The 24,526-nt window shown below is 42.6% G+C and overlaps 1 protein-coding gene across 4 annotated transcripts in view; it reads right to left on the bottom strand.

Annotated features, from left to right (window-relative positions):
* Window positions 1-204: 204 nt before the first annotated feature.
* The window catches only part of LOC116979018 (interleukin-6 receptor subunit beta-like), a 75,728-nt gene continuing 51,406 nt past the window's right edge, over window positions 205-24,526 (bottom strand). For all 4 annotated transcript variants that reach the window (XM_033030427.1, XM_033030402.1, XM_033030411.1 and 1 more), the window contains 10 exons: window positions 22,060-22,213; window positions 21,470-21,552; window positions 16,360-16,576; window positions 15,467-15,655; window positions 12,899-13,000; window positions 10,105-10,245; window positions 8,621-8,761; window positions 6,784-6,877; window positions 5,651-5,732; window positions 205-3,281 (listed from right to left, as the gene is read on the bottom strand). In XM_033030427.1, coding sequence (XP_032886318.1) covers window positions 2,637-3,281; window positions 5,651-5,732; window positions 6,784-6,877; window positions 8,621-8,761; window positions 10,105-10,245; window positions 12,899-13,000; window positions 15,467-15,655; window positions 16,360-16,576; window positions 21,470-21,552; window positions 22,060-22,213 — 1,848 coding nt within the window. In that variant the 3' untranslated portion in view covers window positions 205-2,636. The remainder of the gene's footprint in view (window positions 3,282-5,650; window positions 5,733-6,783; window positions 6,878-8,620; window positions 8,762-10,104; window positions 10,246-12,898; window positions 13,001-15,466; window positions 15,656-16,359; window positions 16,577-21,469; window positions 21,553-22,059; window positions 22,214-24,526) is intronic.

A 24,526-nucleotide genomic window follows, 5' to 3' on the forward strand; every position in this document is an offset into this window, starting at 1 on the left:
GTTTCTGTGCTGTATGACTCTGTCTAAGGGTTACAGAGACAAACCAAGAAATTATAGGTACGTGAGTATTTCATCTGAGTTAGGGAAATTATTTGAAAAGATTCTAAGGGACAAGATTTACCCGCATTTGGAAAACATGGACTTTGGGATGGTCAGCATAAATTTGTACAAGAGTTTCGAAAATTTGTTTGAGTTTTTTCAGTAAGTGATTGACAAAGTTAGGGCATTGAATGTTGTCTACATGGACTTCAGTAAAGCATTAAACAGGACATGTTGCAGCTATATAAAACTTTGATTAAATTGCATTTTGAGTATTCTGTGCAGTTCTGGGTGCCACACTGTAGAAAGGATGTGGAGGTTTTGGAGAGGGTGCTGAAGAGGTTACCTGGAGAGGTTGGGGGAACTTGAATTGTGTTCGCTAGAACGTCGGGACGACCTGACAGAAGTGTATAAAGTTATGAGGGACATAGATGAGCTAGATATTCAGACTTCCTCACCTAGGGTGGAAATACAAAATACCAGAGGGCATTTATAGTGCTATATAAATGAAAGGGAGGAATTAAAGATTTAAAGTGAAAGGGGGAAAGTTTTAAAGAAATGTACAAAGCAGTTTTTTTAAATTCAGAGAGTATTAGATGCCTGGAAAATGGTAAAGTAGATAGAATTGCAATGTTTAAGAGGTATTTAGACAAGCATAGGAACAGTCAGTGAATAGGGGGATATAATAATGTGCTGGCAGATGGGAATAGTTGGATTGGCATCATGGTTGGCCATCATGTGGTGGACCAAAGGGTCTGTTCTTGCACCGCACTGTTCTTTGGTATATGTTCTATCCTGTGTCGCCAATAGATGTCAGTGGGCCATTCGTACACTCAGGCTGCTCCAGTCCACAAGCACCCTTCTTCCTTCCTACAAAGTTCATGTGACTGCACCGGAAACAGAAACTCTCCCATGAATGCAGAGGACAATAATACTCTTCTGTTTAATATCACATAACTCAGTGTCCCAGATCATTCTGGGACAGAATGGCTCAGCAGAATTGTAGCAAAAATAAATGAGCAAATAGGTGATTCATGTATATCCATCATATCAGACATGTGCATATTTCCAGTGTTAATGTCAAAATAAGTATACAAAAAAACCATTGGACTAGATTTTCATTGCCTTCGTTACGGCTTGATAACACAAGTTATTTTTGTTCATGTACACGTGAGCATCACAGCAAGGCCGTCTGTGAAGATACTGCTGCAAGTGCTGCTACGTTCCAACAGTCAGGCACAGTGGTAATAATGGTTTCATAATCTGTCTTTTTTACAAGTCAGGAAGGCATCTCACAGGGAAGGGAACTTGCAGGTGGTGGCGCTCCCTTGCAACCTGCTGCAATAGCCCTTTAGCTGAAGTAGGCTGTTTTTTTGGTAAGTCTCTGGCCAGCCCCTTTTAAAGGGAAACCCACTACTCCAGACTGAATTAGGCTTCTCATGTCGTAAGTTCACACCTGTGACTATGCATTGACAGCAAGATATTTAGTGTAAAATACTTTGGGATGTCCTTCCTTCCTTATTTCCTCAAACGTTCTCGGAAAACTATAGTGAATAATATATATATATTTTTAAATGACCTGAGCAGTGAGTTAGACTGGGATCAATGCTGCACAACAGAAAATCAACAGCTGGCTGGAGAACTTGCCACTTAACAGAATCAAAATGCTCACTAGAGGAGCATTATTAAACAACATTTACACAAAAAAGCAGAGCAAAAAACAGAACCAGAGGTAGAAGTGGAGAGATTGAGGCACGGAATTACTGCCTGTATGGCCTAGGCAGCGGTTGGCATGGTAACAAAGGGAACAGTGGAAGTCAGGTATGTGTCAGGACTGGACAAGTGACAAATTGTTGGAGGCATTTTTTCAGCCGGAGGATGTTGCTGGGGTCAGCCCAAGAGCGGCCCAATAACAGGTTTTATTACTTCAACTGCACTGATAATTTTCGGATGCGATCCATTATATTATTTGCCATTGCTTTTTCACTACAACCAAATAAATCATAATCTTTTTATTTATTTAGCTCCAAAAAATTTCCCCATCACTTTCATGATCATCATCTTGTTAAATTGTAACGCATGCTTTGATGTAATATTACGTGGCAATAATATAAGCCCAGCTGGCAAGGGAATAGATTGTCACGAGCAATTGTGCAGTAATAAAAAGATTCTCAGCTTTAGCTTCTTGCTTGTGCTGTTCCTGAGTATTTTCACCAGTTTATCTGTTGGGACAGAGCCAAAGCCGTGATTTTATTGCTGGTGGGTACTGAAATGTTAATTAAATCTGAGTCTCTTTTATGAATGATTATTTTTGTAGTAATTCTGACAACCATAAATATTCCTTGGGAACAGTTGCAGTTAAACTGTGAAGAAATTAGCTATATATAAAAAAGAAACAACTGCAGATATTGAGATAAAAATATGAAAAAAATCCTTAAGTGACAAGAATTGATTAATGTTCTGTCAGAACTGGAGAAACATCAATTAACTTTCTATTTTCTACATCCCTGCAGCCCAGCTGTGTATTTCTTCTGTTAGTGCTTCTGAAAATATGAGGTTCCTGTGGTAAAAAAAATGTTTTCCTGCAGATTGGTCACTTATATTCCTTTGTTGAGTTTTAGCCCCAGTAATTCCAGGGTAATATACGTTTGCACTGGTTTAACTGGATGGTTATCATGGTGAGCATTGTACTGGTTCTGATCCAGAGTTCCAGTATCTTCAGGCATTATCATGTCCACTTGAGAAGAATTACCAAACTCTGAATTAATTGAACCATCTGGGTCAGGTTCATTTTGCGACTCTGTTATATTTGAGGAGTTATTCAAATATGGATTATCTTTAATTATTTGTTGCAACAGGTCATTTTCATCAGTATTTGGTTGCCACCAGTTATCTTCTTCTTCATCGTCTGTGTTTTGCCCAGATCCCTGGTCGCCTGTGTTTGTTTCTTGAACAGTTGAAGATATCGGCTGTTCTGGCAACACACTGTTGGCAGGGACTTGACTCTTGTAGCTTTCCTCCAAGACTGTGTATATGACCAAATCTGCAGGTGGCAACAGCCTGTCCATTTCAGTTCCGTCGGTAATGCTCTCCTGTGGTGAAAACAAGGTGGGTGAACCATCCATTACTGCAGTGTGCAAGGATAAGCACATATCTTTCCGAGACAGGCATACGTCTTCAACTGTGCTGAAGTCTGAGATTAATTCGCTCCCAGGATTCGGTATTTTAAGAACATGAGCATTCTTGAAAAATATAAAGAAGAGTTAGAACTGTTTAGTAAAAGAACACAGTGTCATTCCCGTGAATCTGCTCACATTCCACTATTACACTCCAGTATTTGGGGTGGGAGATTGCCACCTTCACATGGTCCACCCTGTTTCGTCTAATGCAATCAACCCGACGTGCACAAACAAAAGATCAAATAGAACAAGTTACCTACAACTTTAAGCTGTGCACGCCATAAGCAAGAGGAAGACCAGATATTTTTTACCAGCACCACTCTCCCTGAGGCACCGTCAATCCTCTCCGTAACTTGAATTTCCCAAGCCCCGGGTTCCTGATTTTTATTAATCTTTCTAACTATAATTACTGGGATTGGCAAATAAGTTATTTGTCCCTGCATCACTCTGACCTCGGCAACAAACAATACTGGAGGCACAGATAGATTTCACAGAGGTAACTATATTCTACTTGAAGTTTACAATCTCTTCAATCAGACGCCAAACTTTCACTAAATCGTTAAAAGATACAGTTTCTTCCCAGCTGTTATCAGGCAACTGAATCATATTACAGGTGCACAACCTTTTATCCGAAAGCCTTGGGACCAGACACTTCTCGGATTTCGGAATTTTTCGAATTTCCGAATGGAAGATTTTTAGCGTAGATTAGGTAGGTAGCGCGGGCGGCTTGAAAAGTCTGGAGCGGCTGCCTCCTCCCCGGAGAATCATTGTAAATCATTGCTTAAATGTTAGTCAGTTAGTTTGGAGGGATTTTATGTGGTGGGGGGGGTGAAGGGGGAAACTTTAATTCTTAGTCCCCTACCTGGTCGGAGAGGCGGGGAGCGGGCAATGCCTTACCGGGTCGCCGTGCAGTAAGCTCCGGAGCGCTGTGGCCACCGACTGCCAACATCGCGGAGCTGGGGGCTGCGGGCGTCCGGCCGCGGGCGGCGCCGGTTGTAGCTCCGACCCCAGCAACTCTACCCCTGGCTGCGCGGCGCTCCAAATCCAGCACCGCCCGCGGCCGGACGCCCGTAGCCACAGCTCCGCGATGTTGGGAGTCGGCGGCGTCGCAGCGCTGGGATACCAGCGGGGAGCGGGCAATGCCTTACCGGGTCGCCGTTCGGTAAGCTCTGGAGCGCTGTGGCCGCCGACACACAACATCGCGGAGCTGGGGCTGCGGGCGTCCGGCCGCGGGCCACGCTGGATTTGGAGCGCCGCGCAGCCTGGGGTAGAGTTGCTGGGGTCGGAGCTACAACCGGCGCCGCCCGCAGCCCCAGCTCCGCGATGTTGGGAGTCGGCGGCCACAGCGCTCCGGAGCTTACTGCACGGCGACCCGGTAAGGCATTGCCTGCTCCCCGCCTCTCCGACCAGGTAGGGGACTAAGAATTAACGTTTCCCCCTTCACCCCCCCCCCCCCTCCTTCACATAAAAGCCCTCCAAACTAACTGACTAACATTTAAGCAATGATTTACAGATGTTTAATTGTCTGCCCGGTCTCCGGGGAGGAGGCAGCCGCTACAGTAGTATAGACCTGGGTTGACCGTGCGTCGTTTCGGGTCAAGTTTGGCGCCAAACGCGAGCTTTGGTGCGCAGACGACATCCTGGAAAAAATGTCCGGTTTTTGGAGCTTTTCGGTTTCCGGAACTCCGGATAAAAGGTTGTGCACCTGCACCACAACCTGAGAGCAGTGCTGAACTACTATCTACCTCTTTGATGACCCTCGGACTATCCTGGATCGGACTTTGCTGGCTTTACCTTGCACTAAACGTTATTCCCTTTTCATGTATCTATACACCGTAAATGTATCAATTGTAATCATGTATTTGTCTTTCTGCTGACTGGTCACAAAAGCTTTTCACTGTACTTTGGTACATGTGACAATAAACTAAACTGAACTGAACTGATGTCTTATGGCCTTATGGACTTCCTCAGGCATCCTTTCCTCAAGCCACACTCATGCACCAACCCAACATTTTTGATAGCTCTGTCTGACAAAGGCTTTTTAATCATCTTTAAACATTTCCTTTAATCACAATTGTTTTAACCAGATTTAAATAATTAAAACACCATTTTTAATTTTCAAAACATATCAAAACATTAACGAATATTTTTTTTATATCCTACAATTATAGTGTTTTCTAGTACTGATTGAAATTATCAAACCATACCTCTGTATAGCCCGCATTATCACAGAATTGTATATTACACCCTGAGGTGATTAGTTTTAAAAGGAAAAAAACGCGAAATTGTGTAAACCTTTCAGCCAAAATCAATTACAAAAAGAATGCCAATGAGGTGGAAGAAGTCAATTTTTGAATTGTTTTCTGAGGAACCTCACATATATAAGCAATGTAAAATCTTCAATAAAAATCACAGAACCAGCAAAAATATACCTTAGTTTGTTGCTTTTGCAACCATTCAGCCATACTACTTCCTGCTGGGTCTGCAACTTCAGGCCAAAAACATTTTTTAATCCTGAAAGTAACAGAAGTAATTGTCATATTCATAACAAAATGTGTGTCATGGAAAATGGAACACTAAACAAGCTTTCAGCTTAGTTGCATGATTAAAAAATAGCTACATCAGATTATCACAATGTCACAATTTTAAACTCAACCAATGGAATGAAGCAGAGGGCAGTACGATCTGACCACTTGCCGGGGTGGAATACAAAAACTATCATTTATTTCTAATCTTTACTTCGTTAAATTAATATTAACGAACTCTTGTCTCCACTACGAACAAGATCATCCATCACCCCACAGTGCAACATTATCACTCTGCGAGCAAACCACAACGTGCTGGAGGAACTCAGTGAGGCAAGCAGCATCTGTAGAGGGAATGGGCGGATGATGTTTTGGGCAAGGTGTTGCCTGGACTAGAGGACTTTTAACTATAGGAAGTCATGATGAGTATGCAACAATCATTTAGCCCACAGATCACAAATGGTATTCTTGGAAAATTATATTGCTCCTGAGTAGCCTTTTCCTTGAAGTAAAGTCACTTTTCATCCCCCACACCTGACCTTTGAATAACCATGTGCTATCAAGGGATTGTGTGTTCTTTGCTGCAGGTGCAACCAGTGTTGGCTGCTGGCATAAGATATAATAGTGGCATTTGGAGACTTTTGGATAGGCACATGGATATACAGGAAATGGAGGGATATGGATTATGTGCATGTAGGTTAAAGTTGGTCTTGACATCATGTTTAGGACAGACATTGTGGTCCAAAGGGGCCTGTTCCTGTGCTCTTCTATGTTCTGTGCCAAGCTGCATCATGTGTCGCATTGTGGCAGCATCAAAAATCAAACTCAATGTGTATCTACTCAGTATTGCTGACAGTGAGCTGTTCCTGTTTGAATGACTGAACAGTTTCTTCCACCTACGCTGTTCTGCTGATAGAAATTCACCTGACCTCCTGATTTGTACGGTGTGTGAATTCCTGCTCCATGGGTAGAGAAGACCAGAACGCATCTAATATTACTTGCCATTTCGGACAGTCTTTTTCAAGTTGATGTGAACATACCTACGTTGGTTGTTAAAACAAGCCAACACTCCAATCATCAGTAGCAATAAGCAGAGGAGTACAGGCACCACGATCATCACGATTTCTTCTTGCTCTGCAAAATATTCAAAGCAGGATATAATTTTAATACAACATCAGTGGCAACCCAGATCACAGCACATAATGCTTGTATTGTGATTTAAATCTGACAGAACATTATTCCGTGGAGACATAAGAGACTGCAGATCTGCAGTGAAATAAAAACAAAGTGCTGGAGAAACTTATGGAAAGGGGGGTTCTTGCAGCATCCGTGGGGTAAGGAATTGTCGACATTTCGCCTTGAGACCCTGCATGAGGACTGAGAGTGGAGAGGAGAGATAGACTGTGTAAATAGGAGAGGGAGGGGGGGGAGACAGAGGCAAGCAGATGATAGGACGATGGAGGGAGGAGGATCAAGCATCAAGAATCAAGAGTTTTGATTGTCCTATGTACCAACAACGGAATAATTTCATTCTTACTTGCTGCAGCTTCACAGTCTCGTGAGCGCAATAACACACAGATAGTATATAATAATCAAAAATACAATAAAGTAATACTAGGGAACCATAATAGTGTAAAATAGCTGGAGTTTGTAGTGCAACCAAAGTTGATCAGTGGCTTTATAGTAAATGTCAATGGATAGCTTGTCCTGTGAATTGGAGGTCGATCCAGAAAAGAAAAATAACTATTGAGATGGTACAATTGTATTTGAGGACAGGGTGAAAGTTTATAGCAAATGTGATGAACTTGAAAAGTTCCACACCAGTGCAGATATCAGTGCTAATGCAGGCATCATCGTAATGGAGAAACGTTTGGGAGTCGTACCAGAAAAGGTTTGGAACAATGACTGTTCCACATAGCTGATGAAAAGACATGCTTAGGTGGGAAAACAATTTTCAGCATTATTTTAAAATATTATTTTAGTACCATCCCTCATTTAATGTTCCATTTAATCATACTAAATATGAAGATAAAGTTGCTTCCAGCAGAATCTAAAAATATTCATGGTTATGAATGAATGCCAGAAACACACATATAAATTAAGAAATACTCTATAATCTGTTGTCAAACTCAGCAAGCAGTGAGTAACCTATAATAATTGAAAATACATTTTCACAATTGGCACAAGAAACTTCAACCATATTTCGCCTTGCTTGTAAGAAATACACCATTATAAATCATTAACTCTTGTAAATTCATGAATGTTCAATTATTTTAGTTTTAATATGTTCTCCTCTGTATATAAACCACAGCCAGTATTTTAATTCATTTTGACTTATCTCAAATTTGAATCTTGCTGAACATTCAAACAGGACACTAGAAACATATAAAATTATAAAAGGACTGGACAAGCTAGATGCAGGAAAAATGTTCCCAATGTTGGGCAAGTCCAGAACCAGGGGCCACAGTCTTAGAATAAAGGAGGGGTCATTTAAGACTGAGGTGAGAAAAAACTTTTTCACCCAGAGAGTTGTGAATTTATGGAATTCCCTGCCACAGAGGGCAGTGGAGGCCAAGTCACTGGATGGATTTAAGAGATAGTTAGATAGAGCTCTAGGGGCTAGTGGAGTCAAGGGATATGGGGAGAAGGCAGACACGGGTTATTGATAGGGAACGATCAGACATGATCACAATGAATGGCGGTGCTGGCTCGAAGGGCCGAATGGCCTCCTCCTGCACCTATTTTCTATGTTTCTATGTTTCTATGACAAGTATAATACAAAGTTAAGTTAACAATCAGTTCACTATCCTTAACATTGGATAGATTTTGTGCACATCTAATATTTCTGAATATCGATCTTTTCTTAAATTCACTTACCATTCCCATTTGTTTTGAAGAAAATCAAGCTGCTATTTTTACCTCCTTTCACCGTTGATGCCATTACATACACAGAGTATTCAGTACTTTTCTGCAGAGTTTTCAGTGTGTATTCAAAAACATTTGGCTTCAATGGTACAGCTACAAAATATTGGACAGTAATTAGAAGACAGCAAAACAGTTTTTTGAGACAATGTTTTAGAGAATGAAATATATAAATGGATAGTTTCAAAATATTATTTATTATCATCATTCAGTAAATGAACCATGGATGAGGAACTCCCAGTATCATTCCACATTCCACAAGGATCTGAGCAATGGGATGGACCTATTGCTGCAAATTGACACAACGTTTGCCTATAACAAACACTGCTTTCATGCACACATCCAAGAAAAGAAGAATTATGAAGTCAGTAATTATTTAATGTTTCATTAAAGTTTGAAATGGTAGGTCTTCCCTCTGCTGGCAGTTACTTCCACAAGTGTTGTTTGCTTCAAATTCTCTGTTAATTTCCAAGAGACTGGAGTGTGCAACAGGACAGTAAATAGTTTTGTACTCTGGTCCAACTTGGAGCAAAACCATCAGGCAGATTTCCTAACATAACTGCAGGAAATCTGCAGGAAGTCGGTGCTTTAGGAATTCCGCCTCAGAGTACAGCAGTGAGGTCCTATTAAGAAATTCAGGACTTCCATGTTCACAAATGCTTGCACAGATGTCCGAACTTTGTGAGGGAATGCTGGCAGTTCTACAATGAACAGTCTGCAATTCTCAGGGGGAAATGGAGTGCATACCTTCTCTAAAATGTAAAAATAAAGAAGTAAGAGCTGAAAAATGAAAACATTCTATTTGAAAATTTTGAATCAATGGTCTGTATGACTTATTTCTAAAAGGAAAATTGGATTCTGTTTGTAAAACACACAATTGAATAATAATGTAAAATTACATTTGCACTGAATGTAAAGGTAATAGCCAGCATTAAAACACCTGTATCAGAAAAACTGTGGAAAACACTTCATGTAATAAGTCGAGGCTTCTTTCATTCTATGTAAATTAAAGTCAGAAAATTGAACAGAAAATGAACAAAATTTAGTTGTAATAACACTAAAAGAGTTGTAAACTCAATTGATTGAATGAATATTGGACAATTGAGACCGTACCATATAGAGTTATACCAAAAGCTACAGACAATGAGGCATTCACAATGATAACCTAGGACAGCGAATGCTGAATAACTCAACCAACGGATCAGGCAGCGTGCCTGGAGAACATGGATAGGTGACGTTTCTGGTCAGGACCCTTCTGCAGACATATGAGGCTGAAACAGGATCCTGACCGAAAAAAGTCATCTATTCATGTCCTCAGAGATGCTACCTGTCCCATCGAGTTACTTTGTGACTTTTGTTTTGTTAACCAGCATCTCCATCCCTTGTGTCTACGCTAATAATGTAGGTGCTTGTAATCAGAAGTGATATGGATTCCTTACCATTTTCATCCACGGCAGATTTATAGAAGATAGTGTAATTGGTGATGAACCCACGTCGCTTTTCCAATGGGATTTCCTGCCATTTAAGCAGGGCTTCTGTTCCCATTATTTTATGAGTGACACCTGGGCCTTCTGCTGGATCTGAAAATGCAATATGCGGCATTTATTCACATAGATGCCACCATTCTCATCTTCATGGCAATCCACAGGGGATTTTTACATGACCACAGTAACCAAGCCTCCAAAGTATTTAATTGACCAGAAAGCAGCTGGGAATATTTTGAAAGGTACGTGAAAGTTATTTATTTATTTATTTTACATCACCAGTTGTTTGGGAACACATTTCACCCATTTGTTTTTTAATCACACACTGGCTAGTAATGAAATCAGTCAATGCGTCGATAATTCATTCATAATTCATTAGGCCCACAACCAAGCTAGGTCCAGAAATTGCCCCTCCCCCACCCCTTATCCCCAATTACAATTCTAACCTTCCAAGGGTCAGATCCCGACCTCTGGCTCTCCGAACCTGCGAAGGCTTTGGACCCTTGTCATCAGGTCCTAACCTGGCACCCATGACCTCTGGTCGTCCTTTCTGCCACAACTAGGGTGACATAGTGGCGCAGCTAGTAGAGCTACTGCCTCACCGCGCCAGAGACCAGGGTTCGATCCTGACCTCAGGTGCTGTCTGTGTGAGGTTTGCACGCTCTCCCTGTGACCACATGGGTTTCCACCGGTTGCTCTGGTTTCCTCTCACATCCCAAAGTCAGGAAGGCAGTGGCGGACTGGCCAGGGTGTCAGCTTGCCCGATGGCAAGTGGGCCCCTGATTAAGTGATAGCAAGTGATGGCAAGTGGGCCCATGTTAAATGATACCATTGTAGTTGTGGGTGGGCCCCCTTTGTCTCCTGGCAACCAATATTTTTAGACCCAGTCCACCACTGCATGAAGGTTTGTAGTTGAATTGGCCTTTGTAAATTGCCCCCAGTGTGTAGGAGGTGGTTGTAAAGACGGGATAACATAGAACAAATGTGAATCTGAATGGGTGAACAATGATTGGTGTGGACTTGATCGACCAAAGGTCACGTTTCCATGCTGTATCTTTCAATCATTTAAACCACACCACCACTTGTGGGTGAACAAAAGTCAACATTTGTGTTTTTCTAACTGAGTATGTCATCCACAGATTATGAGACAATCTTATTTGGATAAGCCATCGGATGCACTTTTTTGTGTTTTATTTTGGTGTGTCTAATTGTTAGGTTAGGTATCTCCTGGTGTGTCTTGTGTAGCGAGGGGTAGTGGGTGGGGGAAAGGGGGAAAGCACTTTCGGTCGCCTCCTCGACAGAGAGGAGACTTTTTCCAGAACCAGGGGCCACAGTTTAAGAATAAGGAGTAAGCCATTTAGAACGGAGACGAGGAAACACTTTTTCTCACAGAGAGTGGTGAGTCTGTGGAATTCTCTGCCTCAGAGGGCGGTGGAGGCGGATTCTCTGGATAGCTAGATAGGGCTCTTAAAAATAGCGGAGTCAGGGGATAATGGGGAGAAGGCAGGAACGGGGTACTGATTGGGGATGATCAGCCATGATCACATTGAATGGCGGTGCTGGCTCGAAGGGCCAAATGGCCTACTCCTGCACCTATTGTCTATTGCCTCCTTCGCGGCCCAACATCATGGATTGGAGCGGTCTTTCCCGGAGTTGGGCCCAGTGCTTCAGCAGCGGGCGCAGCATGGACTTTTCCATCACGGAGCGGGAAAACCCTAGGAGTCGCCAGAAAGGCGTGCTCCGATCGCTGGCCTGGTGACTTTGGCATCATGGGGCTGTGGTCTGCGGAGCTTCTAGCCGTGGGCATGGCGTGGATTTACCATCCAGAGTCTGGGATCCCTTGCTGGGGATCACCGGAGAAGAGCTCTGACCGCCGGTTTGCGGCCTATAACATCCTGAAGCCGCGGTCTCCAGTAGGAAAGTGCCGATTCGGGCACTCCAAGCCGCGGAGTGTGTTTGACCATCCCGACGTTGGAGTTTTGATCATCCTGACGAGAGGGCCTGTACATCCGGCCGTCCGTAGCGGCGACTACGGAGGGTTCATGGCCACGACCACAGATGAACTTAGGAGGACTGACTGAACTTTGTTGCCTTCCACCACAGTGAAGAATGCTGCGGTGGATATTTGTGTTAAATTCTATTGAGTATTGTATGTTCTTTTTTTAAGTGTACCGCTGCTGGCAAATTAATTTCACTACACCTTCGGGTGCATGTGACGAATAAAATTGACTGACTGACTTTGAACAATGGCACTATATGTTACAAAGAATTCAATATTTTCAGTGAATACGGTTACTTACATTGAAATACCTATATATTTGTGCAATTGTAAAAATTAGGATGAATCAAACTTAAAGGAATTTTCTGAATTCAACATCTTTGGAATTCAATCTAAAAGCACGTCAATATTGCATGAAATACTTATTTTGGTTAATTGCAAAACAGGAGGAAAGGAAATTATTTTAACCATAAAAAAAAAGCAAGAAACAATAAATGCTGGAAAGCATGCAAATTACTTTGGAATTGTCTCTGGAATTTACCTTGTTTGTAAGTCAGGAAATGTAGATGTTGTACTGAGCCAACTTGGCAAGCTGCATTTATAAACTGATGACATTAACTGGATTTCCAGAACACAATAATGCTGCCTGATCTCTGATGTGGCGTCACACAATCACTAAAGAGTGCATAAACCATTCTTTCACATCAAGGTCTCTGGAAAAACCCCAATACCCCCTGAGTATTTACTTACAGCTTTGTTGTAGGTATGCTAGTATTGAAAGTGGATTTCCTGGACCTTCATTGAACACCGCATAAACAGAGATGTTATAGCACACAAATGGTTCAAAGTCCCCTGTGAAAGAATACAATGCAAATTTATGCAGCTGTTTCTTCAAGTTCAATACGTTTTTAAATATGGGCAACTCACCAAAAGACATAATAGCATAGAAACATAGAAACATAGAAAATGGGTGCAGGAGGAGGCCATTCGGCCCTTCGAGCCAGCACCGCCATTCATTGTGATCATGGCTGATCGTCCCCAATCAATAACCCGTGCCTGCCTTCTCCCCATATCCCTTGATTCCACTAGCCCCTAGAGCTCTCTCTTAAATCCATCCAGTGATTTGGCATCCACTGCCCTCTGTGGCAGGGAATTCCACAAATTCACAACTCTCTGGGTGAAAAGGTTTTTTCTCACCTCAGTCATAAATGGCCTCCCCTTTATTCTAAGTGTGGCCCCTGGTTCTGGCCCCATTCGGCCTATCCATTCTACTCCACCATGGCTGATCTACTTCTTCCCCCTCTATGCCATTCTCCTGCCTCTTCCCATAACCTTTGATGCCCGTACTAATCAAGAACCTATCAAACTCCACTTTAAAAATACCCAATGTATTGGCCTCCAATCATCTGAATGGATTCCACAGATTCACCACCCTCTGCCCATATAACTTTCTCCTATCTCCATTCCAAAGGTATGTCCTTTTATTCTGAGGTTGTGCCCTTTGGTTCTAGACTCTCCCAATACTTTCCACGTCCAATCAGTCTAGTCCTTTCATTATACAGTAGGTTTCAATTAGATCCCCCCATCCTTCTAAACTCCATCGAGTACAGACCCAGAGCCATCAAATGCTCCTCATACATTAACCCAATCATCCCCAGGATCATTCTTGTAAACCTCCTTGGGATCCTCCCCAATGCCAGCACATCTTTCCTCAAATGCGTGGCCAAATGCTACACTCATTATTCCAAATGTGGCCTCACCAGTGCCTTGGATGGCCTTATAATATAATATTTCACTGGTTATCTTTTTAATGAAAATATTAACACAATTCTTGAAGTTGTTAAAAGATTTTAAAGATTTAATTTTTGGTAGTCAGTATAGTTTAACATTGGGCTATTAACCATTAAATAATAAATGGATTGTCAGGCTGCCCAGTTGGTTAATTTTACAATTCACATGGCTTTCCTCCAAGTCTCTGGTTTCCTGCCACATCCAAAGGCATGCGGGTTGTAGATTAATTCTTCTCCTTAAAATTCCCCTGAAGTATAGGAAGTAGATGAGAAAGTGGGATAACATTGAGCTAGTGTGAACAGATGATCAGTAGTCAGCATGGACTGATGGGCCTGTTTCCATGCTGCATATCTAAACTAATTCCACTTGAGATTGTGATAACTATCTTCTTGAATTATTACAGTCCTTCTGGTGAAATTAGTCCCTCAGTGCTGCTGAGTAGTGTCTTCTAGGGTTTAGACCTAATGGCAATGAAGAAATGTTGATGCACCTCAAGGCTAAAATGGTGTGCAGTAGGACATTTGGTGGGGACATCCCTGTGTACATGCTGCCCTTGTCCTTGGTGGTGAAGAATGGGATTAGCAGGTGCTAATACGGCAGAGTAACTGCAATGTGTTTTGTAGATGATACACATTGTTGTTACTCTATGCCAGTAGTGGTGTGAATGAATGCTTATGTGGCCATCTGCCAAAGTTGACATTAAATTCAGCTGATGCTTTATTCTCATCTACAAAAACTGATCGAAACTAAACTAAACTAATTCTCCTTGCAATTGCGATGATGAATCCCCCTTCTTGAACTGTTGCTGTCCTTCTGGGGAAATTATTCCTACAGTGCTGATGAGTTGTGTCTTCAAGGATTTAGACCATGTGACAATGAAGGAATCAGGATGTACCTCCAGGCCAGAATGGTGTGCAGTAGGTAGGGGGCGGCACAGTGGCGCAACGGTAAAGTTGCTGTTTTACAGCACCAGAGACCCGGGTTCAATTCTGTCTGTACGGAGCTTGTACCTTCTCCCTGTGACAGCGTGGGTTTACTCCGGGTGCTCAATTTTCTCCCACACTTCAAAGACGTCAGGGTTAATTGGTTTCTGTAAATTGTAAATAGTCCCTAGTCACTAATCACCTAGGGGGTGATTGTTGGTTGGCATACAGACTTAGTGAGCTGAAGGGCATGTTTCTGTGCTGGATCTCTAAAGTCTAAGGTCGAGGACATGTAGGCAGGGGCATTCATGTTATAGCATATAAATAGTTCAAAGTCTCCTGTGAACAAATACAATTATTCAAACTACCCCAATGTCACTATTGCCTCTGGAATAGGTCTTGTTTGAAAGTCAGAAATAGTTGAACCAAATTTGCAAACTGTGGTACCAAACACTTGTGTGAGTCAAGGTTCACAGGAAAGGAGAGAGGTGGGAGAACAGGTTACAATTTTTATCCCTCAGAACATTTGGTGCAATGTTTTTTTCCCTTCTTCGTAAACTAGCATCCATACGGTATTCCTTTAATGATCATAAAATACGTTTACCATGTAGATAAACCATTTCAGTAGTGTTTTCTTCATGTTGCCAGTGCAGTGGTCCAGCACAGGGGTTTGTATCCAAAAACAAACACCATTCAATGATATATCCATTATCTGGCCAAGTTGGAGATGTCCACTGAATGAGCAGTCGGTTATTCTGTGATGTAACGTTAACATACTGAACACTTGTAGTATCTATATATTTTTTGAAACATGGGATGAAATATAGCATAATTGTGAAAATACAGCCATTCTGATTACAGGGCAGAACCAAACTGTCAGTGCTTCACTCTTTAACCAGTTTCTATTGTCATTATGTATGGCAAGGGAGATATTTCCAATTCTGCCAATGCCACTCTGAAATTAGATGCCAGTAGTTCGCTGAGATTAGTGTGATGCTCTGTAACGCCATCAATGTTTACTACAGAAGAACATCCAATCCGTTATTACGGCTCGGCTTTTGATTGAACTATTCACACCTAACCACATTGATCCATTTTCTCCTTGGCACCTTGTCTTCCTGTGGTGCACAAAAATAAGATGGAAGACCTGGGATCAAATCTCGCCTAGTTCATTGTCTGTGGTCAGGATTCTTCCAAGTGAAATAGCTGCTAATACAATGTATCAACAGACTGCCTGAAGATAATTCTGGATTTCCAGTTCAGAAATGTGACTGGCCACTAATAACCATTCAAGAATAATTTAGAAAATAACGTAATTGCCCACCCTGTCATTTGTAAGCAGTCTTATGAGCACAGACTGAGGAAGGCAGTAAATTTAGAGATGGCAGGAAATATGAAATTACACCAATAATGATTACTATATTGATAATAGTTCATGCTTTTTCAACTCCTATAAACAGTTATAAGTGAAATAATGACAGTGCATTAGGGACCTACCTGTGTCGTTTATAGCTGGAACTATCAAGATAGCCTCAGGAGAGTCACCTGCTGAATTATAAGCAACGACGGTAAGAACATATGCTTCATCTGTTAGCAATAAGGAATAATTCAAAGATGTTGTGTTATCCTCTTGTATCACTGTGTGATCGGTTCGTTTCTCAGACCGTATCCTGTATCCCAATATGATTCCATTTGCTTTGGACTTGTTCAAAGCCTGCAACAGAAATAACAAGACATTTGCTGTCATTTCACCGGGTGCAGACTATGAATTTGCTGTAATGTTGTTTCTGTGATTCATTGTTACTGTTATTGTACACAAGATTTTTTCCACGTGCTCGTGAGTATGGATATAGAAAGGTAGGGCAGATGAAGTTGGGCAGGAGGAGCGACTTCTGCTTTTTGGATCATTGGGATCCCTACTGGGGCAGGGCACCTGTATAAGAAGGGTCGGTTGCTCCTGAACTGAAGGAATCCCATATCCTTGCTGAGAGGTTTGCTGTTGCAACCCGGGAGAATGTAAATAAGTGAGGTATGCGGAATGAGGAATCTGGAGCAACAGTGCAGCAGGTCCCCAATCCTCAACAGAACTGACGGTGGGCTCTTCAACCTTAATAGGTTTAAGGCCAAGAGCAAAGTCAGTAACACCGCCATCATGGAGCTTCAGTATGCGGACGACTGCGCCATTGCAGCATACTCTGCAGAAGACCTCCAGGGCATCCTGAATGCCTTTGCCAAGGCATACAGAGTCATGGGCCTAGCCAGAAACATCAAGAAGACCCAGTCCCTACATCAACCTCCACCCAACCAGCCGTCTACCCAGCCCACTATAAAAATGGACGAAACCACTCTTGAAAACGTTGACCACTTCCCCTACGTTGGCAGCATTCTTTCCTCAAAAGCTGACATCGACTCTGAGGTCAACCATCACCTGAGTTGTGCCAGGGGAACCTACGCCAGGTAAAGAGTCTTTGAAGAACGAGAACTAAAGGTTCAAACAAAACTGCTGGTCTACAGAGCCGTTGCCCTCTCCACCCTGTTGTATGGAGCCGGGTTATGGACCACCTGAGAGCCCTGGAACACAACCATCAAAGATCCTTACAAAAGATTCTGAGGATCAGCTAGGAGGACAAACGCACCAACATCAGCGTTTTGGAGGAAGCCAACATGACCAGCATCACCACCACAATAATGCAGCACCAACTTTGATGGACTGGCCATGTCATCCGCATGTCCAACACACGTCTCCCTAAACAAATCCTGTACTCTCAACTGAAGGAAGGTCGGCGAGCCCCCAGCGCGCCAAAGAAGCGCTTCAAGGACCACATCAAGAACAGTCCGAAGAAATTCCACATCACATCGAGCAACTGGGAGCACATTGCACTGGACAGGCGCTCCCGAAGGAAATCCATGCAGGAAGGAGCTGCACGTCACAAAATGGAGCTACGCCGTGTCGCAGAGACAAAGCGACAGCACCGTAAGGAGAGAGAGAGAAGGGGGCTCGAGCACTACCAACCACCGCCAGTCTCCACTGCCCACGTTGCACCAAGGTGTGTGGATCGCGGATCGGCCTCGACAAACATCTGCAGACCCACAAGTAGACGACCCTATGGAGAGGAGAGGACAGTCATACTCGTTTCGAGTGACCGCCGATGATGATGATGTCACAGATAATCTGTCCTGGGCCCAGCCTATCGATGCAGTCACAAGGAAAGCTCATCAATGCCTTTGCTTCCTTAGAAGATTGAGGGGACTCGGTTTGTTAATGAATACTCTATCAACATCTCCAGGTGCTCAGTAGAGATCATATTAACTGGTTGTATCACAGGCTGGTTCAGGAATTCAAACGCTTAGGAACAAAGGAGATGAAGGGGTTTATTTGCCTTAAAAAGGTAGCTAATGTCATCATCGACCCACCCCACCCTGGCCAGGTTATCATATTGTAACTACCATTGGATGCTTTGATCGCCCGACGGATGGTTCGACTGCTCCGACCGCGGGAGAAATAAAGAGGAAGAAGTTTAGACTTTATTGCCTTCCATCACAGTGAGGAATGTGGGGAATCCGCTGTGGTGGATGTTTATGTTAACTTTTATGTATTTGTGTGGCTCGTTGCTTTTTTTTTTCGTATGGCTGTATGGTAATTCACATATCACTATACCTTAATTGGTCCGTGACAATAAAAGGCCTTTGAAACCTTTGAAGCCTTTGAAACCTTTCATGTGCTGAAAACCAAGCCACCAAGTACAAAAATAGCTTCTTCACAACAACCATCAACACTACACAATGCTAATCTCAGCAACATGATCTTTTGTGGACTGTGTCTTTGTTTACACTATGGACCTCACTGTTTGCCCTATCATGGTTACCTAGTATTACAGTTACTAATTTATTGTTTTTGATTATTATGTTATCCGGGTGTTATTGCGTTTACAGGCCTGTTAAGCAAGAATTGTATTGTTCTATTGTCAGTGCAATACAATTAGATACTCTTGACTCTTGAGGTTGTAATGGTTGGGTACTTTAACTCAGAACATAGAACATCAAACAATGCAGCACACGAACATGCCCTTCAGTAATATCTGTGGTGAATATGATACCAATCTAAATTAATTCCATCTGCCTACATAAGATCCATCTTCATTAATTCTCTGCCTATTCGTGTATCTGCCTAAATACCTCTTAAATGGTGCTATCGTCTCTGCTTCTACTACTAACCCCTTCCAGACACCTACCATGCTCTGTGGAAAAAACCTGCCTTGCACATCTCCTTTAAACTTTCCCCACTCTCACCTTAAATACGTGTTATCTAGTATTTGGCAATTCCATCCCAGTAAAAACAAATCTCTGATATCTACACTATCAATTAATTTATAAACCTCTAAAGCAGGGGTCGGCAACCTACAGCCCACGGACCGGATCCGGCCCGTAACCTGAAATCATCCGGCCCGCAGGCGTTTTTCTTTTCAATTAATTTTCGTGACCTGGGAACTGCAGCTAGACCCGCGACTTGCAGGCAACCTGGGAACTACAGCCAGTTCCAGGGCACGCAGGCGACATGGGAACTGCCCCCAGTCCCAGGGACACGAGGGATCTGGGAACTGCAGCCAGTCCCGGGGCATGCAGGTGACCAGAGCGCTACAGCCAGTCCCGGGGCACGCAGGCGACCTGGGAACTGCAGCCAGTCCCAGGACGCGAGGGATCTGGGAACTACAGATAACTAATTGAAAAACACGTGAAAACTAATGCAAAAACCAACACCAAGTGTCACACTAGTTAGTATGTATTATTAGTATGAATTATTACTAATTTATGTATTATTAGCATGTATTATTACAAATTACTAATTTAGTTAGTATATATTATTATTACCTCCATTTATTAACTATGGCGATAGATGTGGCCTGCCATCCGCTCACAGACATGGGTGCCGGCCCCTATGCAGAACAAGGTTGCCGACCCCTGCTCTATAGAGTCACCCTCAGTTGCCTATGCTCCGGAGAAAACAATCTAAGTTTGTGCAACCTCTCCTTATATTTAATACTTTCAAATCCAGGCAACATTCTGGTGAAAGATATAAAATACTGGAGTGACTCAATAGACAATAGACAATAGACAATAGGTGCAGGAGTAGGCCATTTGCCCCTTCGAGCCAGCACCGCCATTCAATGTGATCATGGCTGATCATCCCCAATCAGTACCCCGTTCCTGCCTTCTCCCCATATCCCCTGACTCTGCTATTTTTAAGAGCCCTATCTAGCTCTCTGTTGAAAGCATCCAGAGAACCTGCCTCCACCGCCCTCTGAGGCAGAGAATTCCACACTCACCATTCTCTGTGAGAAAAAGTGTTTCCTCGTCTCCGTTCTAAATGGCTTACTCCTTATTCTTAAACTCAGCAAATAAAGTGTGAATTGAGTTTGAAGAAAGGGTTCCTGACCCAAAACAGTCAAGCAGGATCCCTGAAGACCGTGGACAAGTGACGTTTCGGGTCGCGATCCTTTCTTCAAACGCAATTCACATTTTATTTGTACAAGCCGGAGAAAGAAAATGCTGAGAAAATGTCAACTTCTTTCATCCACGTTGCATAGGTTAACACTGGACTAAAAGGGTTGCTTTATTTAGGTACTCACTGCAAGGTTAATTTATTTTTTGTATTCAAATTGAACTTGAGTTGAATTTTAGCTCTTCAAGAACGGGAATCTGTGCTGCTCATCGCGTTGCAATGAGCTGAAAACTGTGATCCACGAGTTATGTGGACTGATGTAAGAATGGTGGAGGAGGACAGAGGAATTGTAACAGCTGCAAGTAAACTGCAGCCTAGTTTCCTCAATAGGAAACAGCTAATTGAAAGTGTATGCCTCGCGCCTATGGACATATGCCGATTGCTACATCAAACTTAAGAAATCAGTTTAGCGACCAGAGCAGTTTATTAGGACAACTTCTGCTTTCTCACTCATTCTGTGGTGAGCATGCTTTCAATACATACCAAACATTTATAAATTACTTAGTTGAGTTTTAAAATATCTTCTGTATTGGCAATATATTGTATAATTTAAAAATATTTTAAATGTTTGTAAGTTTGACCTGATCAATTTAAAATCTGCCTAAACCCTTCCTGTACCTATTGTCCTCTAATCCAGGCATCATTTTGGTAAACCTCCTCTACACGCTACAAAGCCTCCACATGCTTCCTGTATTGGGATGACCAAAACTGCATGGGATTCTCCAAATGCTGCCTAACTGAAGTGTTATAAAGCTACATGATGTCTTCCTGACTCTTGTACTCAATGCCCTGACCAATGAAGGTAAGCATATCTTCACCACTCTATCTCCTTGTGTTGCCACTTTCAGGGGGTTATGGACTTGGACCCCAAGTGTTTAGGGTCTTGGCATTCCACATTTCAAAATGCAGCACATTTGCTCGGTTTAAACTCCATCTGCCATTTCTCTGCTCATTTCTGTAGCTAATCTAGATCCCACTGTATACTTTGACAGCCTTCCTCACCTCTGTGACCATAGCAATCCTGGTGTCATCTGAAAACTTACTAACCATATTGTCTAGTGAAAATTTATTTTATGGTCAATTAGCCAGTTTAAAAAAACAAGTTACCTTCCATTGAAGATGTATCTCTTTATTCCCCTGAGAATCAGGATGTTTAATTTGTCTCCATAGTTCTGGTGCTGCCAATGGTTCTGAAAGTATAGCAATGAAATAAATAATTAGTTAGGACTCTATAACAGTTGGCCTTTCTCAAATCAATCACTTTATCCATATTTTACGGAAATATGAAACAGGCTTTCTTTTCTTCTCTTACATTTAGCCTGAGATAGTTATTAAGGTATTATATTCTCCCATCTTTCTCTTTAATGTTATCCAAACTTAATTTTCATTTCTGCAGGCATGTTGAATTTAAAAAGTAAACTTTCAGAAGAGGGAGGGTAGAGAGAAGAAAGGAAAGTGTGAAAAGGTCGGGAAGCTGAAGGACAAATAGATTTTGTTACAATTCAACATCGTGCATAAAATGAAGAGCAATTGTTAGAGAACAGCAAAGTTAGATGAGTAAATGTGCTTACAGTGGTGAAGAGCTGGAGATTTGTAAGTGGTTGATTGTTGAGTCCCACTGACAATTTTTTCCTACGCTGCCCTTTAAATTGTTTTGCCCCGTTAGTAAATGAGATTATTGTAATTTTATTACATACTAGCTTCACCAGTTAATCCAGTTTCTTTGGAACTCCAGTCACTCCACTTGGTCTGCTCCTTACCAATGCATCGCACAGCTACTGTATAATTAGTGAAGGGTTTGAGATTCTTAATTACAAACGAATTATTAATAATTTCTTCTTTTTCTGTTACCTAAGAAAATATAAATAGGTACAAATAATTTTTACTATGTTTCATTCAAACAGTGTTATCCATATAAGCAAAATGTCAAGCATTCATAGTTTTTTGCAAAAATGTGTGTGGGCCTAATGTTCAGTTGTCTGGTTGTTGAGCAACAGAATTAGATGAAGAACCAGGAGAAGTTTGATGAGTATGCCAGAGAGATGGAGGGAACTAGCTCAAACTTAATGTGTGCCTGGATACCGACTCTTAGGGAAAAAGAAACAGGCAAAAATCCAGCAGAAAACTTGTGACCTAAAAAATAAATTGTGAATGGAGAGAGTGCAGAGGCTCAGCAACTTGCTAAGGCTTGTAGTTCTTCAGCAGTGCAAAAGCAATCTATGGTCCAAACAACCTTGGTCTCATTCCATTGAACGCAAGGAATGGGGGTCAACACCAACTGTGTTTTGCTACAGCCTTTATTTTTTTTATTCCTCTGAGAATGGAGGCCATGCCCAGCCTGACCTTCCAGTCTTATCTCCCTACACCGCGTTTCACAACTCCTGCATTCTCACTCTCTAACTGCCCCCATTCATTCATTGACCCGATAATCCTGTGCAGTTTATCCCTAGTGTCACCCTGGTTTTCCCCTTTCAGAGAAATCCCGCGCCCCCATCCTCCATACAAGCTTCTTCTGTCTTCTTCCTGCTTCTGATGAAGGATCTTCGACCTAAAATGTTATCTCTGTTTCTCTTCCCACAGATGGGACCTGACCTGCTGAATGTTTCCAACATTCGCTGTTTTTGCTTCCATCTCAGCTTGATATTTGTAAGCAGTTGATTAGACAATAGACAATAGACAATAGGTGCAGGAGTAGGCCATTCGGCCCTTCGAGCCAGCACCGCCATTCATTGTGATCATGGTGGATCATCCCCAATCAGTACCCCGTTCCTGCCTTCTCCCCATATCCCCTGACTCCACTATCTTTAAAAGCCCTATCTAGCTCCCGCTTGAAAGTATCCAGAGAACCGGCCTCCACCGCCCTCTGAGGCAGAGAATTCCACAGACTCACAACTCTCTGTGAGAAAAAGTGTTTCCTCGTCTCCGTTCTAAATGGCTTACCCCTTATTCTTAAACTGTGGCCCCTGGTTCTGGACTCCCCCAACATCGGGAATATGTTTCCTGCCTCTAGCGTGTCCAAACCCTTAATAATCTTATATGTTTCAATAAGATACCCTCTCATCCTTCTAAATTCCAGAGTGTACAAGCCCAGGCGCTCCATTCTCTCAGCATATGACAGTCCCGCCATCCCGGGAATCAACCTTGTAAACCTACGCTGCACTCCCTCAACAGCAAGAATGTCCTTCCTCAAATTAGGGGACCAAAACTGCACACAATACTCCAGGTGTGGTCTCACTAGGGCTCTGTATGACTGCAGAAGGACCTCTTTGCTCCTATACTCAACTCCTTTTGTTATAAAGGCCAACATGCCATTTGCTTTCTTCACGGCCTGCTGTACCTGCATGCTTACAGTGGGATTGTTGAGTCCCACTGAGAATTCCTTCCCATGCTGCCTTTTAAAACATTGTGACAGTGTTTTCCCCAGTTAGTAAATGCGGTTATTGGAGTTTTATTACAAACTAGCTTCATTAGCTAATCCAGTTCCCTTGGAGCTCCAATCACTCCATTTGGTCTGGTCCTTACCAGCTTCTGTATAATTAGTGAAGGGTTACAGAATCAATCAACACCACCATGCATCATTGTTGCACCCCCCCCCCCCCCCCCCCCCCCCCCCCACCACCAAACTTGCTGCTGGAGTGAAGACAATCCTCAGAACTACGAGGAAAGTGAATAAACCTATTGAGACTCCATCTGTAAGCCTACATCAAGGTCACCCGAATCCCAGTAGTCGAGCAGCAATATGCACGCAACGCACACATTTGCTGAGCTTCAAGACGTTACTGACGTTTTCACTGAAGGATAAGAGAGGACGAGTCTTCACTCAACACCTTGAAGGCAAAGATCTACCAACCTACCTCTGCTGCACCAAATTGTCCTCCAACAATGCAGGTTTACAGCAAGAGCCTGGAAAATATATTCCATCTCCATATTCCAGAACATGTCAGGGAGAAAAAAAACAATTGCTCAAAATATCCTTGAGCAAATGATGACACATGGGAGTGTATAGCCCACAACCATTTAAAGTAGGAAGGTTTATCCAAAATGCGATTGAGAACCTTGAAGTCCAGCATCACAAGCACACTGTAAGAATCGCTAACCTAACATGACACATTTTCAGAGGTGCTGTTGCCGGTTCTTTGAGCAGACTATCCAAAGACCAGGAGC

Source organism: Amblyraja radiata, chromosome 1 (genome assembly GCF_010909765.2).
Source record: "Amblyraja radiata isolate CabotCenter1 chromosome 1, sAmbRad1.1.pri, whole genome shotgun sequence".
NCBI lineage: Eukaryota > Metazoa > Chordata > Chondrichthyes > Rajiformes > Rajidae > Amblyraja > Amblyraja radiata.